This window comes from Gossypium raimondii, chromosome 4 (assembly GCF_025698545.1).
Source record: "Gossypium raimondii isolate GPD5lz chromosome 4, ASM2569854v1, whole genome shotgun sequence".
Lineage (NCBI taxonomy): Eukaryota > Viridiplantae > Streptophyta > Magnoliopsida > Malvales > Malvaceae > Gossypium > Gossypium raimondii.
In genome coordinates this window covers 2,810,135-2,825,790 of record NC_068568.1, presented here as the reverse complement: position 1 = coordinate 2,825,790, position 15,656 = coordinate 2,810,135, and the positions used below count along the sequence as shown (strand labels likewise).

Below are 15,656 nucleotides of genomic sequence, written 5' to 3'. Positions count from 1 at the left end.
TATTTTCTCAATGTTGAAGACAGAGAAAGAAGTGTTCGCATGGTGTTGAAGGATATAAAGGTTCCGATGCGTATGCATCTAATATATCTCGATGTGTTAGTGTTAAAGATTGAAGACTATATTCGCTAAAATCACATGACTATCACATCTTAATGCAAGATTCTCGCCAGCTGTTTCACGATGTTGTATTTCAAGAAGGTGACGTCTTGTATAATTGAACTATCCAATATAATGAAAGTTATTTGTGGCAAAGTTTTGGATGTTCAAGAACTTCAGAAGGTACAGGATCGAGCCGCTTTAACTTTATGCAACATGGAGAAAATCTTCCCACCTTCCTTCTTCACTATTATGGTTCACTTGATAATCCATCTCTCGCATGAAGCAATTCTTGGCGGACCCGTTTTCTATCGATGGATGTATCCCATAGAAAGGTGTTAATTACAATTTTTAAAATTTTCCTCCATTCACCTATATGCCTTTAGTTACAACTTTTGATAATGTTGTATACCGTGTTTAGGTTCCTATCCAAATTAAAGTCTTATTGCCGCAACAAGCGTTATCCAGAAGGATCGATTCTTTGAAGGCTACTTAGCGAGGAATGTATGACCTTCATTCAAGATATTTGGAAGATGTTAAAACAAGGTTGAATGACCAAATAGAAATCTTGGACTCACGGATTATAACTTTGCGAGACTTATTTGTTCCAAAGTTTTGGAGAACCAATCGGTAAAGTTGAAATTGCGAAATTAGATGATTTATCGTGGGTTCAAGCACATCGATATGTTCTGTTTCACCACGAATCAATCGAACCTTTACGCAAGTAAGTTCGAAATTTGATAAATATTCATCATTTAAAAATTGTTTATAGTCTAACAAAGTGAACATATTTTTAACATAGTGAGTACAAACAAATATTGAGATCACGTTCGCGCTCCCGAAGAACACAACATCGAGATATCAATAAGTTGTTTACAGAATATTTTCATGAATGGTTAAGCCAAACGGTATGTAATTGGAGCTTTCACCGACAAATAATAACATTTACTCAAAACATTTTAATTACTCGGTTTACTTTCCATTCAATAGGTTTGAGTGGGAAGAACGTCACCGACGAGTTAAATGGCTTTCCAAATGTCCAAATCGGGTGGTTAAAAGATATAGTGCGTTCTCATAAACGGATTCGATTTCATACAAAATATCGCGAGAGATTGAGGAGAACGCAAAATTGTGGAATAGTGGTTAATTCCTCAATTACAAGTTATGCTAGTGCTAGGGACAATAATCCTGTGGAGGAAATGTGGAATATTTTGGACTTCTTCGACATAATTGAGTTGGATTACTACGACAAATGGAAAGTTGTCTTATTTTGAGGTGATTGGGCGATGTTAATCTCGCACGTGGAATCAAGCAAGATCAATTTGGTTTCACAATGGTAAACTTTGCTCGATTGATTCACACAGATAGCAATTGATTGATGAGTCAGTATGTATTTTCTTCTCAAGTCAAACAAGTTTTTACTCAAAAGACCCAATGATGAGGGTTGGTACGTTGTACTCGTAACATCCCTAGAGACTTGTTTGACATGGGCAAGTGGAAGTAGAGATGACATTGACGACGAACACAAACTTTGCCATTTCGAGCGAACTTAAACGAAAACATCCCTAGTACTAGTACACAATTTCAATGGGTCCGCCAGATACGGATGAAGAGATTTACTAATTATAATGTAGTAAGCTTTACGATTATCTAATTACATCTACGAATGATGACATTTCAACTATTTTATATGTGATATTATTGTTGTAATTGTATACTAAGTTTTCAACTAATTTATTTGTATTGCGGATAAAACGCCTAGAAGAAAAGTGCGATCGCACCGCATTGTTCAAGGTACTCCAAACTCGGCGAAACAAACAAAGACCTTGAACAACAGATCGCTATTGGATCTTGAATGTTCGGTTACACGAGGAACCTATAGAAGTTCAAAGTAATTTAACATTTAATTTACATGTGCGTTGACTTCTTGTTTGTTTTTTTTTAATTTCGTATATTACAATACTTTTATTTTTCAGATGAAACTGGTCAGACGCGGAGAGGTCGCGGACGTACGGTACTGAGTGATTTATACAACCTAGATCCGGTCGAGCGTGTCCAAGTATCCAGTAATAGCTTCGGTCAGCCTGTTGGATCAGAAGCTCGCCTTTTAGCAGGATACATGGGCATTCTAGCACGGAATGCAAATATGTTACCCATTAACTTCGAGTCATGGCATAAAGTGCCCGAGAGTAACAAGAACCATGCTCTGGATAACATTAAGGTAACAAAACGTGTATTTCATTTATAATACTTGGGTTTAAGTTTCGTTTACATTTACTTTCTTAAGTTGTGTTTTTTGTAGGCGAGATTTGCTCTAGAGGTCTCCGATGCTTATGTAAAGAAGGCATTGGGAAAAAGATGGAGAGACCATAAGAGCACTTTAAAGAAAGACTGTTTTAAGATAAAAACAACACTCGAGGAGAGATTACAAAATGTCCCGCCGGGAATGCTGAGGTACCAGTGGGAAGAGGTCGTTAGATTTTGGACTTCGAAGAAAGGAGAGGTATGTGTAACTTATAAAATTTTGTAATTACTTTGGTGTATAGTATTTCCTAATTAACGTACTAATAATTTCATAATGTAGGATCGTGAAGAAGTTGGAAAAAAAAGTAGGCAGCAACAAAAATTCACTCACACAGCTGGGTCGAAAAGTTTTGCGTGTGTAGCTCATGCAGAGGTATTTTCAATTTTTTAATATTGGCAGATATTTATTACTTACTTACATTAATATTTTTACTATTGTATTGTAGGAATCGTAAATCCGGTCAAAAGTTGGACGCCTTCAACTTTTTGACATTACACATAGGAAGAAAGATGGAAACCCTATGACTCCTGAAGCTGCAGAAATTATGGTACGTTTGCTTAATTAATACAATTTAAATTGTTTTAATAATTTATAGTGTTTATTTTCTAATGATTTATTTCATTTATTGTAATGCAAATATTGTTAAGTTATGTTGCATTGGGTTTTTTTAATATATATTGCGTTCCTAACTATAGGATTTATTTTTTAGGAAAAATTAAAGGATAAAAAGGCGGAGTACGAAGCGATTGCTTCCAGTGATAGTTCTGTTCATATTGACGACATTGATAACCGGATTATCACTGAAGTTTTGGGTCCTGAAAGGTATGGTCAGGTTCGATCTCAAGGATCTTTTGTTAATCCATCCCAATATTTTGGATCTAGCTCGCAACAATATATGCCTTGGGAGTCGAGGTGAAGTTCGAGAGGTTAAGAGACCAGATGGCTCAGATGCAAGCGACAACAATTGAGCAAATTACACAACTTAAAACGGAGGCAACATCGAGAGAAGCTGAGGTTCAAAAAATATATGAAGAACTCCAGCTACAACTGAAAGTAGATGCAAGAATGAGAGAAGTCGAGGTTCAACGAAGTATGAAGAACTCCAATGACAGCTTAAAGCGAATCTGGCGAAGAGAAGCGAGGCGGCTAGAGAAGTCAAAGCTGCAATGAGAGAAGCAGAGGCTAAAGCGAGGAAGCGAGTAGCGTCAAAAGTTCGATGAACTCCAAAGCAGAGCTTCGAGCATGATGAAGATGTTTCAAGATGCAATGTATTACCGTCTTAGACTATCGTGTAAATATACTTGATTTTGACTTTTAATTACCATTTTAACTTTTAACATTTTTGTAAGAATAATACGAAATTTATTTTATTTATTGATATTTATTATTTGTTTAATATATAGATTTATTACTTTTGGCTGGTTTAGATATGATTTCTTTTGATTTGTTTTTACAGGAGGGCTGAAAATATAAAAAATTTTATTTTACAAATCTGCCAAATTTAGTGGCATTTTTTTAAAAACGCCACTAAAGGTGTTGGCCTTTAGTGGCGTTTTTGGTCAAAGCGCCGCTAAAGATAAGGGTCTTTAGCGACGTTTGTGGAAAAAGCGCCACTAAAGATTATGGTCTTTAGCGGCGTTTTTGGGGAAAGCGCCGCTAAAGATTAGGTTCTTTAGTGGCGTTTTGTGGTCGAAGCGCCGCTATAGATCAGGGTCTATTGCGGCGTTTTAGGGGAAAGCGCCGCTAAAGATTAGGTTCTTTAGTGGCGTTTGTGGTCAAAGCGCCGCTATAGATCAGGGTCTATTCCGGCGTTTGAGAAAAAAACGCCGCTAAAGACCCTGATCTATAGCGGTGCCTCTAGCACAAACGCCGCTAAAGATCAGGGTCTTTAGCGGCGCTTCCACTAAAGCGCCGCTAAAGGTCTTAGTCTTCAGCGACGTTTGTGCTAGAAGCACCGCATAGACCAACACCTTTAGCGGCGTTTATTTCTAAAAATGCCGCTAAAGTTAGCGGCGCATTCATTAGCGGCGTTTGTTGCGGCGCTTTTCAAAGCGCCGCTAAAAGTATCTGCGGCGCTAAAAAGCGCCGCTAAATGCCTAAAAAAGCGCCGCTAAAAGCCTGTTTTGGTGTAGTGTTTCATTCATTTCTTCATTGATAAAAATATTTTGGTATCAAATATAATAGTCTTATACCGGGTTTTGAAGGTCGGATTAAGTATAGAGGTGCTACAAGTTACCACATCAATGTTATTAAAATATTAACAGTTTAACATGTGGATATGAAGTTGAATTTCAAGAAGTTATCCGAGGAAGCAACAATATTGAAATTAGAATTACCTTTCACGTTGGAGGAGATTAAGGAAGGAGTATGGAATTATGATGAGTCGAAAGCTACTGGGCTGGATGGGTTTAACATGTGTTTTTTCAAAGGTTGCTGGCAATTAGTAAGAGAAGACCTGTTTAATATGATGATAGAATTCCTTGGAACTGGAAAGCTCAAAAAAAGCATAAATTCTTCCTTCATAGCACTTATTCCCAAAACTGAAATGTCGAATGATATTTCAGATTTTAGACCGATCTGTGTACAAAATAGTGGCAAGGTGCTGTCCCGAAGAATCAGAGAAGTTATGGGGGATATTGTGAGTAATACTCGATGCGCATTTATACAAGAGAGGCAAATCTTTGATGGGATTCTGATTGCAAATCAAATAATCCATTCGATCAAGAAAAATTCAGAATTTGATTTTTAAACTAGATTTTTATACGAGTTATAAAGGACTAAAAATATTTTTAATTTTTATATTTCAAAATTGAACAAAATTAAATTAAAATATTATTTAATATTATATTTCCAAATTTTAATTGAAAAATGGATGATGGGAAATTAGAAACCTAAAAGATGAAATGAAAGTAAAGTTAATAGTCTTCTCTTGTTCTCAGCCAAAAGTGGCTTTTAACATCTTATTACAACCCAAAATATTCCTAGACGCTATATTTTGATTGGGGTTGGTGTTGGATAAAACTACCATTGTAGTAAATTCTCTCCCCGTTAGGCGGTGGTATTACAACACCTAGACTTGATGTCGCAATACCCAAAATAGTAGCTAAATTGGGATCTTGGGGGTCTTGATGTCGTGTTACCCACTCCTCGATATCGTGATACCCAAAACAATAGCGAAATTGGGGTCTTGGTGTCGCGATACCCACTCGGTGTCGTGATACCACTAGACTTGGAGTCAATTTCTTCACTTCAACACCGCAGGATATCACGACTTCCATGGTATCGGTTTTGTGATACTCACTTTGAATGATGTTCTTGAGTTTGAGCCATTATCGTCTTTCTACACCAACTCAATCACATTGTTGGTTTCCCATGACACGCTTTTGCCAATTTGAGTCTCAAAAAGAGTGTAAAACTAAACAAAAACATTTATTAATGCTTAAAACTAAAAATTAACAAAAACATATAAAACACACTTAAAGTGCTAGAGAATAAGCTCCTTAAATATATTGAAAAACCTAATTTAACATATCAAGTTACGACAAACCACTATCAAATTACGTTATCTTTATCCTTTTCAATGGGAGAATGACAAATCAGATTTTCTTTTCTGATTTTCAGCTTTTTCCTCCAAAAAAAATTCAAATCCAGCTAAAAGTACTAAAATTTAGGAGGAAAAATTTGATTTGTCATCCTCTCATTAAAAAGGGATAAAGATGACGTAATTTGATAGTGGTTTGTCGTAATTTGATACGTTAAATTAGGTTCTTCAATATCATCCTACCAAATCCCAATCTCTTAGTCTCATTCAATCCAACTCATTAATATTTAGAGAATGGATTGTATGAAACTGTAATTCCACGTTATCCCTATCCCATTTCAATAGGAGAATGACAAATTAGATTTTTCCTCATGATTTTTAGCATTTTTAGTTGAATTTAAATTTTTTCGGAAAGAAAAAGTTGAAAATCAGAAAAAAATCTGGTTTATTATTTTTTAAAGATATTTTTAAGCTATGTAGGTATGTAAAGGAGATTATGTAGGCAATGATTGAGTGGTGATAGCTATCTGAAATCTTCCACATAATATACATACTCATACCATCTATCTAAAGGAGACTTCGAAGTGTGTGAATAATAATGAACATAATTGATACTCGCACTATGAAACTTTCAAACATTCTAAGGGATTATAATTTGCATGCAAATTTTTCTTCCTGATTTTTAGTATTTTTAGTTTGATTTGAATTTTTCAAGAGGAAAAGTTGAAAATTAGAAGAAAAATCTGATTTGTTATTCTCTCATTGAAAATGGATAAGGATAATGTGAAATCATAGTTTCATACAATTTTTCTCCCTTTAAGACATATTTATTAAGTTAAGATTGTTTTTTGGCTAATAGTTAAATAATTAAATAAGATTATATCAAAACAAAATTACACGTACGTCCCATGTGTCTTTATTTTTATTTTATTTTTACTTAAAAATTTTAAGAGGTGGATTTTATTATTTATATATTTTTCATTAAATTTTGACTTAAAAAATTCTTTAAAGAATTTGAGTAAGTGATCTGATAAATTCTGATGTTTACAAAATTAACTAAAAATTTAACTAAGTCAAATGCACCTATCAATTAATAGTATAGTTACGGTAAATAAAGATATCGTTCCCACGAAGATTAAAAGTACTAGTAATTACTGTCTTTCTATTATTTAACCGAATAATTGAGTAATTGATTAAAAACTAAAATTAAGTAAATTAATTAACTAATGAACACAACAAAGAATAAATCATGAAAATAAGCGATTAACAACTAAGAAGCGAAACAATACATAGGACAGAATCTGCCTAAATTTCATCTGTCACTATTAATCTAAATTATGTAGTTTCTTTACTTAGCATCTTGATTTGTAGATATCCATAAATTATGTGGGTTGATTAATTGAAATTTCTTTCTAATTAAAACCCTATTATTGTATTAATTGTGCTATGGATTCCCTTATTAGATTTGACTCTAATTCAGTAGATTTATGTTATCCTATTTTTAGGATTGCATACAACTCCACTCAATTACGCAAGATCTACTCTTAAACATGGTCTATTCAATCTAAGATTTAAGCACATCAAACATGGATCAATAATCTAGAAATATCAAACCAAGAATTAAGCACACATAACCGAGAACAAGAATTGAGTATTTATTGCGTAAAATAAAAATTAAACGACAGAATTCATCATAGGGTTCATCTCCCTAGGTATTTAGAAAATTAATTTATACTTAAAAATAAAAATATCCAAGAGACAGTATAACTAAAAGAAATAAAGAAACTCATGATAACTTCTTAAGAAATCATTTGGGAATCTTAAATCTTGACGGAAATCTGCTTCAGAGTCAGATTCAATAGTGTTTTTCGAGTTGTTTTCTTGAGTATTCTATGACGGCTCACTCTTATCTTCTTATTTTTGTCATCTATACGTTTTAGAATGCCCAAAAAACCTAAAAATCATGATTTTTCACAGTCCGATGCGCAATTCCGTGAAATCAACATGGCTTACCACACGCTTGTGTGGATCACACGGCCGTGTGGTTTGGCTGTGTGGAATGGTTTTGCTCGTGTGGCTCCTGCAACTTGTTTCGACGCTCTAGTTTTCACTCGTTTTTCATTCTTTTGCTCCCAAGTGCTTTATTAAACATTAAGACATGAATTTAAAGGATTAAGAATATAAAATTCACAATTAACATTGAATAATCACTCGAAAAAACATTAAGAATGAGATTAACACATATTACTTTTAACATTTATCAAATTCACGTAGACCAAAAGTCTATGTTATTGTCACAAGGGAATCCTTACACTAATTAGATCTAGGTCATGTACTATTCCTATCTATTCTCTATCTTGTGTCAAAGCCTAAAAGAATAATAAGGATGAAATGGATAAGATTTGTGGATTATTGTAGTGGGGTCATGTCACTAATTATAGAGAGAAAGCTATATATGTGTAATTGGGACCAAATATGCCTGCCACATACAGGGTTCTTATCACAATTTTCTATTATAATGTCACAATTCTAACATCTAACAAAAAAAATCTAATGCTATATGATGCATATTTGTCGTGCATGGTTCTTATCACCTGATTTGAAACATTGAGGTCCATTTAAGTTGTCCCCTAATCCATATAATCCATTTAACGAGCAAATATATTTTTAAATTTCTAATATTAAAAATAGTGTCGCTGTAACGTAACAATAAAGATACAAAGTTACCCCTACAAAATAGCATTTACATAATAATGAATATACAAAATTACCCCTTGAAAATAACATTTACCTCATTGTTATACATCAGTGATTACTAGCCCGAATCCTAAGTAGGACCCAGATCGTGGATCCCACTAGACGATTGAGTGTGAGGCAAATCACGAGAGGACAACGAGGGGAGTTTGTGGACCCAGCTCGCAATAAGAGCTTGCACGAACCAAGGGAAGGTCGCAGTCTCAGTTCGCATAAATTCAAGAAGCTTGCAGAAGGGAGATCGTGTGGTTTGGCAGGCAACCTAGAGTAAAACACATGTCCAGCATGCCTAAAGTCTGTTCAGAATGTCAGTCCTAGGAATAGTGGGGTAAGTCAATGAATAGTAGGGTCATGTCATGAATAATAATAGTATGTATAAATATTCAGATGTTTCCATTAATAAGATACGAGATAAAATTACTCAACAATTGGTGTGGTGAGCGTGGACAGACTTCCAATCATTAGATTTCTTCAGTTCAATTTAGTTTTCTTCAGTTTCAGAGTAGAAATGGCTCACCCAAACGAGAATTTCCCCTTCAATCTTCGGTCAGGACAAGCTGGATCATTGGGTTCCGATCGTCAGCATGGCGGAGCTAATTTGTTTCCCAGATAGTTCGCCGATAAACTGGAAAATTTCTTGATCATTTAGACCTAAATGTTCCCATCGGTCAGGGATTATCGTTTCCTCCTTAACGAATTAATTGTCTTTACACAAAAAAATTTATAGATGAAATCATCCTTAACCAAGGGAGAATCTATTTTTTTAGAGTGGAACAAAATTGAATTATAAACTTTTATGAGGTTTAAAATATAATTTTATTATTTAATTTTTTATAGAATTAACAAAAAATATTTTTAAGATAAAATGTAACTTCAGCGTATATTAATTTATCATTTTATTATTTTTGAATAAATTAAATTGTAATTTTTGTGGCAAAGCTCTATCTGTCCCTCAAATTCAACCTTATCCTTGACTCTGTTTCAAAACATTTATAAAGACAATGCCTAAATCCCTTTTATAAAGTTTCGAGCTTAATTCAATTGTCTCAGGTTTCAAAAAATCATTTCCAAGAGTAATTATGTCACAATCACTTGTCTATTCGATTAAGAATGCCTTTCTATTTCAAGAATTAATAATGCTATGAAAGCAATTATTTCCTGCAAAATTATTATTTAAGTTATTTAGAAATCTTTAAAATTTTAAATTAATAAAATTGAAATTACACTTTTGTTTATTTTAAAATTATAAAATTTGATTTAATTTTTAAAATTAAAAAGATATAAACTATTAAAATTAAAATTTTATTTCAACCCTTAAAAAATTTTCTGTCTTTGCACATGACCCAAGAATCACTGAAATTCTCACATAGCCAAATTCCTCACGTTTAACTAAATTTATGAGTAAATATCAATATATTAATCGGGTATCAATTTCTTCTTATCGTTTACACAATAACAATTTTGGGAATACTAATATTTTCAACAAAATTTTAATATTTTTAACAATTCATCTATAACGTATAACCAAAACTAGATCTTGAAAGGGTCTTGTTATTGCCGTTGAATCTTGGATTAGTAATTACATCAACTAACAATGGAATGAGTGATAGTTGATTAACTCGATTAGGTGAAGTTAGAGTTACAAGTCTTTAAAATTAATAGAGAAATTTAGAAATTTTCATTGTTTTAATTTAATAAAATATCATTAATTAGCTTAGTTTAATTTTAATAGTAATTAGCTTGTTTTTTGGGTACGACTTGCACTTGACTTACCCATCTCATGTCAAAAATGGGGTAGATTATGTCAACATCTAGTAGCTTAATTATTTTCTTTTTACCACATCCATTATATTCGGTTCAACCGTCTTTGTGCCTTTCAATTTGGTTTCATGTTTTCCTCCAAGTAAATCTTGTGTGTGCATGTCAAAAGGCTTATCCCTTTTAAGTCAAGAATGGTCCATAGCGCCTCCTTATAGTTTTTCAAGACTGTATCAAACTTTCCTCTTTGAGCTTGGAGAGTCTATTTGAGACTATGATCGAGAAGGTATTATCTTTCCTAGAAATGCATATTTAAGATGCTTGAGAAGCGGTTTCAATTTCAAATCTGGAGCCTGCATAATAGAAGGTAAAGGTTTAGTGTTCGTTGGAGACAATAATTCATTAACAGATTCAAAATCATCAAATATCATTTCAGGTTTATCTTCATAAGTCAAATCAAAAGTTTCTTCTACTAATGAGTCAATTATGTTGACACGATTTACGTTCAAGATTTCACTTGGGTGGCTAATAGCTTTGTAAACATTAAACTTTACGATCTTTCCGTCAAATTCCATCGTGAGAGTTCCGCTACGCATGTCAATCTTAGTGCTAGAGGTACTAAGGAAAGGCCAGCCCAACAAGATGTTTGAAGATACAAGAGTGTTATCTTCTTCTATTTTTATCACATAAAAGTCTGTAGAGAAGATAAGCCCATTGATTTTCACTAATACGTCTTGAGGACTCATTCAGATGCACAATAGACCATACGCTAACCTGAATGATAACACTTGTTTTCGTCAAAAAACTTGCATTAAGTGATTCATAAATGGAAAAATACATTACATTTATGGAAACTCCTAGATCACACATGGTTTTTTTAATTCCTAAGTGGCCTATTTTGCATGGTATTATGAACATGCCCCTATTTTTGTATTTTGCTGTCATCTTCCGTTGTAACATTACGGATACATTCTCACCAATACTTACCCTTTCATTACCAGTTAATTTTCGCTTATTGGTGCAATGTTCTTTAAGGAACTTGGCATATCGCGGAATTTATATAATGGCATCTAGTAGTGGTATGTTGATCTCGACATTTTTGAATGTCTCGAGGATCTCTTTGTCCTGTTTACTTTTCCAATGTTGGTGCAACTATTTTAGAAATGGATGTTGAATTTTAGGCAATGGAGGTTTCATTCGGACCTATTTTTCGTTCTCGTGCTTCTCTTGAGTGGAATTTTAGCCAAAATTTCTGTTAGGAATTAGTTCTAGTACTTTTCCACTTTGTAATGTCACTATATTTGTGTGTTGTCTTGGGTTCAGTTCTATTTGTGATGGCAATTTTCCTTGTGAGTTCATTCTCTCAATTGATGTGGTCAACTTACTTATAGAAGCTCTAGTTTTCTGTTGAAAATCCTTTGTTTCCTTTTGGAAATTAAGAGTTTGTCGTTGTATTCGCTGTTGGAAATCAAGCACATTAGCTGCTAATTTATTGACCATGGTTTCTAGAGAGGTACCTGAATCTCGTGGTTGTTGTGGAAACCGATTTTGGTATGGCTAGTTATACTGTGGGTTGACCCCATAACTCAAGTTAGGATGGTCTTTCCATCCTGGGTTATAGGTGTCGAAACCACTTTTTTGAAAAAACAAAAAAAAGTTTAGTTGTCGACTTAAAAATGAAAATTGGGAGTAGCCACCGATCTTTTATTGAGGTGTGATCGGATCACCTTGAAAATAATTTTAGGTCTGCGAATTTTAAGAAAACAGGTTCGGGAGTCGGTTACGCACGAGGAAGGGTTAGCACCCTCGTGACGCCCAAAATTGGTACCGAATTGATTGCGTAATGTCTTAATGTCAAAATTTGAAAAGATTTTAAAATACGATCCTTTTAACTTGAATAAATTGAATAATAAAACACTCTTATTTCAAAGAAATAAAATGTCACACCCAGTGAGTTAGGGCGCAACATTTTTAATCTTCAAAATTAAGTTTATCCTTTAACTTTTAAAACTCCTGCATTTGAGAAGGATATTTGATTATTCGGGTCAAACGAGAAAATCAAAACCCAGTAAGTTAAGGCTTGATTTCACAAAACTCCTAAATATCAAATATTGCCTTAATTTTCATTTATTTGAAAAATCCTCGCCTCGAGAAAACAACATGTCATATCCAATGCGTTAGGACACAACGTGTCAAATTCTCGAGAATGGGTTTTTATTTGAAATTTGTATGTTAAAAAAATTTGATTATTTAGATTCGACGAGGAAAATTGGAACCCAATATGTTAGGGCTCAATTCTCTCGAGGATTCCAAACTTCAAGTGTTTTGAAGATTTTTGAATAAATTGGTTTTGATACTTAAATGATATTAAACATAGTCTTTTGAACGAATAAAACGATGAAATAATAATGTAGAACGCGAAATGGTATTCGTGAATTAAGATGCACGCTAATGAACGACAAAGAATCAATAGATATGAGCAAACAATATAATACACGTAAGCAATTATCTCACATCACATATTACAAATACTAACATTAAAAGCAAATGAATTATAAGGAATATCAAGCAAATCAATACAAACAAAGTATAATAAGTTTTAAAGTAAAATAAAAATCATGCAAGGAAGAAGATTCAAAATTATCAATGTACAATAAATTATATGCATAAAATTTTGTCATAATAATGTATATATACGAGTTTGCAATAGATTTAAAGGAAAATAAAAGAAATACTATGTAAAAAATGTAATAACAAAACGAATATAAAGCAAATACATAAGAAAAATATATAATATACCAAATAATATACATACATAATAGTAATATACAAAAGGTTGAAACAAGTGAAATATGAAGTAGGGTTTTAAAAGAGAATAATTATATATATGAGAATAAGTAAAATAGAATAATATGGGATTAATAATATATCATAAATGGTATATAAATAGTATTAAATTTACATAAAAATATATAGAATAATACATAATAAATTTGAAGAATGATACATAAAAACTTAAAATAATTATATGATAAATTTAAAATAATATGTGATAAATTTAAACAACATTCATAAAGGATTTAAAATAATATTAAGCACAAATATAAAAAAAGTTAGATTTAAAATTAAATACATCAAAAAATAATGAAATATAAATACTTAAATGAGTTTTAAAAAACAAATTAAATCAAGCTAATAAGGATTAAATTGGTTTTAAAACAAAATTAGAAAGAAAAAACGAAAATAAATAAAATTGAAGGACAAAAATGCAGTGCGCGAATAACATGGGAGACTAATTGGGAAATATTCCCCATCCTCCCAAAATGCAGCACTTCGTTGCGGATCAAATCGAAACAAAAATAAAATAAAAGATTAAATTTAAAAAGGAAATAAAAATAAAAAGGGTATTGAATTGAAATACCGCGCAAAACAAGAAGGACTCGGCGCGCAATTACCCCTCCCTACTCCAGAACACGCGGATCTAACCGCCTCTGGGTTGGGTCATTGGGTCGCGGCCTAAAACGGCACCGTTTAAGAGCCATTGAGTCAGGCAATACGGCGTCGTTTCTCATCTTCCCACTTCACCCAACATTAACCCTATTACCCTAATCAGAAAAGAAAAGAAAAAGATAAAAAAAAAACTAAAAAATCTCCTCTCGTCTAGAGTCACGCCGCTCCAGCACCCTGTTCATCCAGCCCAGACTCCGATTGCGGTGGAGTGAGCTGAGATGTGGCGCTCCCACCTCCAAGGTAAGTAACTCCTCTCCTTTTCTCTCTTCTTTTTCTATATTTCTCCTCTAAAATGATTAATGAACGCGAAAAAAAAGAAAAGTAAAAAGAATCGCAAAAAATGAACCCGAAACCCAGGAAATCACCTTTTTTCTTTTTATTTTTTTATTTAATATCCGTGTAAAAGAGAATCCCTTTACAAAAATCAAAAACGGCTTTATATAGCCAGAAATACAATAGAAATTTACAGGTAATTTTTCTAAATTCCTGCTATTTTTCTCTGCTATTCTCCTTTTGCGTTTGTTGCATTCTCTGTTGCTTTGTGCGTTGCAGGTGTTTGTTGCATTGTTGCAGGTGTCGTACGAAGACGTGACACGGCGCAGCGCGTGGAGGCGTGGGGAGAAGGAGGTGCACGTGCAGGCAACGGCGGCTGAAGGCTTAGGGTTTTGGTCTCTAGGGTTTGTTGAAACTGATTGGGTCTTTTCCTGCACTGGGCTGGTGGTTATTGGGCTGGGGTGTATTGGGTAATTCAGTGTTGGGCTTGCTGATGAACTTTTGTAACTTTGGACTGTTTGTTGGACTTTGAATTTATATTTAGAATTCTTTTTTATTTAGGCGGGCCCGGGCCAAAATTGGGCCTTACAATAGGTACTAGCGTAGGGGTCATATCGCCTTTGTGGTGGCCTAGGAAAGTTCCCCACAACATCTAAATGGGCCATAATATCATCATACAAACTAGGACATGCATCAATTGTATGTTCAAGTGTTGCACAAATTTCGTATAGTCGGGCCGGTTTTACTTTTTCTGTAACAAAAGAATTCACAATATTAGTAAGTCTATCAACTTTATCTTCTAAGGTTGAATTACTTAGTTGATGAGCCCTTCTAGTGGATTCAGGATTGGCTCAGAATTGCTGAGTATTTGTAGCCATCATGGATATCAAGTCTCATGCTTGTTGGGGAGTCATGTTGACCAACACCCTTCCACTGGCGGCATCTACCATGTTCATTTCTATGGATTTCAAGCATTCATAAAAGTATTGGAGTAGAGACTGTTCCGTTATACCATTTTGTGGGCAACTTGCACACAATTTCTTGAATCGCTCCCAATAATCGTAAAGAGACTCCATATTTTTTTGCCTTATCCCAAAGATCTCCCTTCTTAATTCAGCTGCATGCGATGTTGGAAAGGACTTGTTGAGAAACAAACGGAAAAGATCAGTCCAAGTTGTAATAGATCTAGGGGGAGATAAAATAACCATTCCCTAACAAAAGCTGTTAGAGAAAAAAGGAAAGCATGCAATTTGATTTGATCCTCAGTTACGCCCTAAAGTTTCATACTGAGACAAACCATATGCAACTCTTTTAGATGTTTGTGTGGATTTTCATTTTGTAATCCGCAGAAAGTTGGCAGTAACTGGATTAGTCCTGACTTTAGTTCAAAATTAGTATCCATAGTAGGATAAGCAATGC

The 15,656-nt window shown here is 33.7% G+C and overlaps 1 protein-coding gene across 1 annotated transcript; it reads left to right on the top strand.

Annotated features, from left to right (window-relative positions):
• Positions 1–4,679: 4,679 nt before the first annotated feature.
• Positions 4,680–14,711, top strand: LOC128040625 (uncharacterized). The gene is made up of 2 exons (XM_052629882.1): positions 4,680–5,039; positions 14,517–14,711. Exons 1-2 carry the CDS (start codon positions 4,680–4,682, stop codon positions 14,709–14,711), a joined length of 555 nt encoding a protein of 184 aa, XP_052485842.1.
• The last annotated feature ends 945 nt before the right edge of the window (positions 14,712–15,656 follow it).

Excerpts from the sequence above, each read along its gene's own strand:
- LOC128040625 (XM_052629882.1), top strand. The coding sequence starts at position 4,680 with ATGAAGTTGAATTTCAAGAAGTTATCCGAGGAAGCAACAATATTGAAA. Across the intron at positions 5,040-14,516 it reads GAGAAGTTATGGGGGATATT|GTGTTTGTTGCATTGTTGCA; the intron begins GTGAGTAATACT and ends TGTGCGTTGCAG.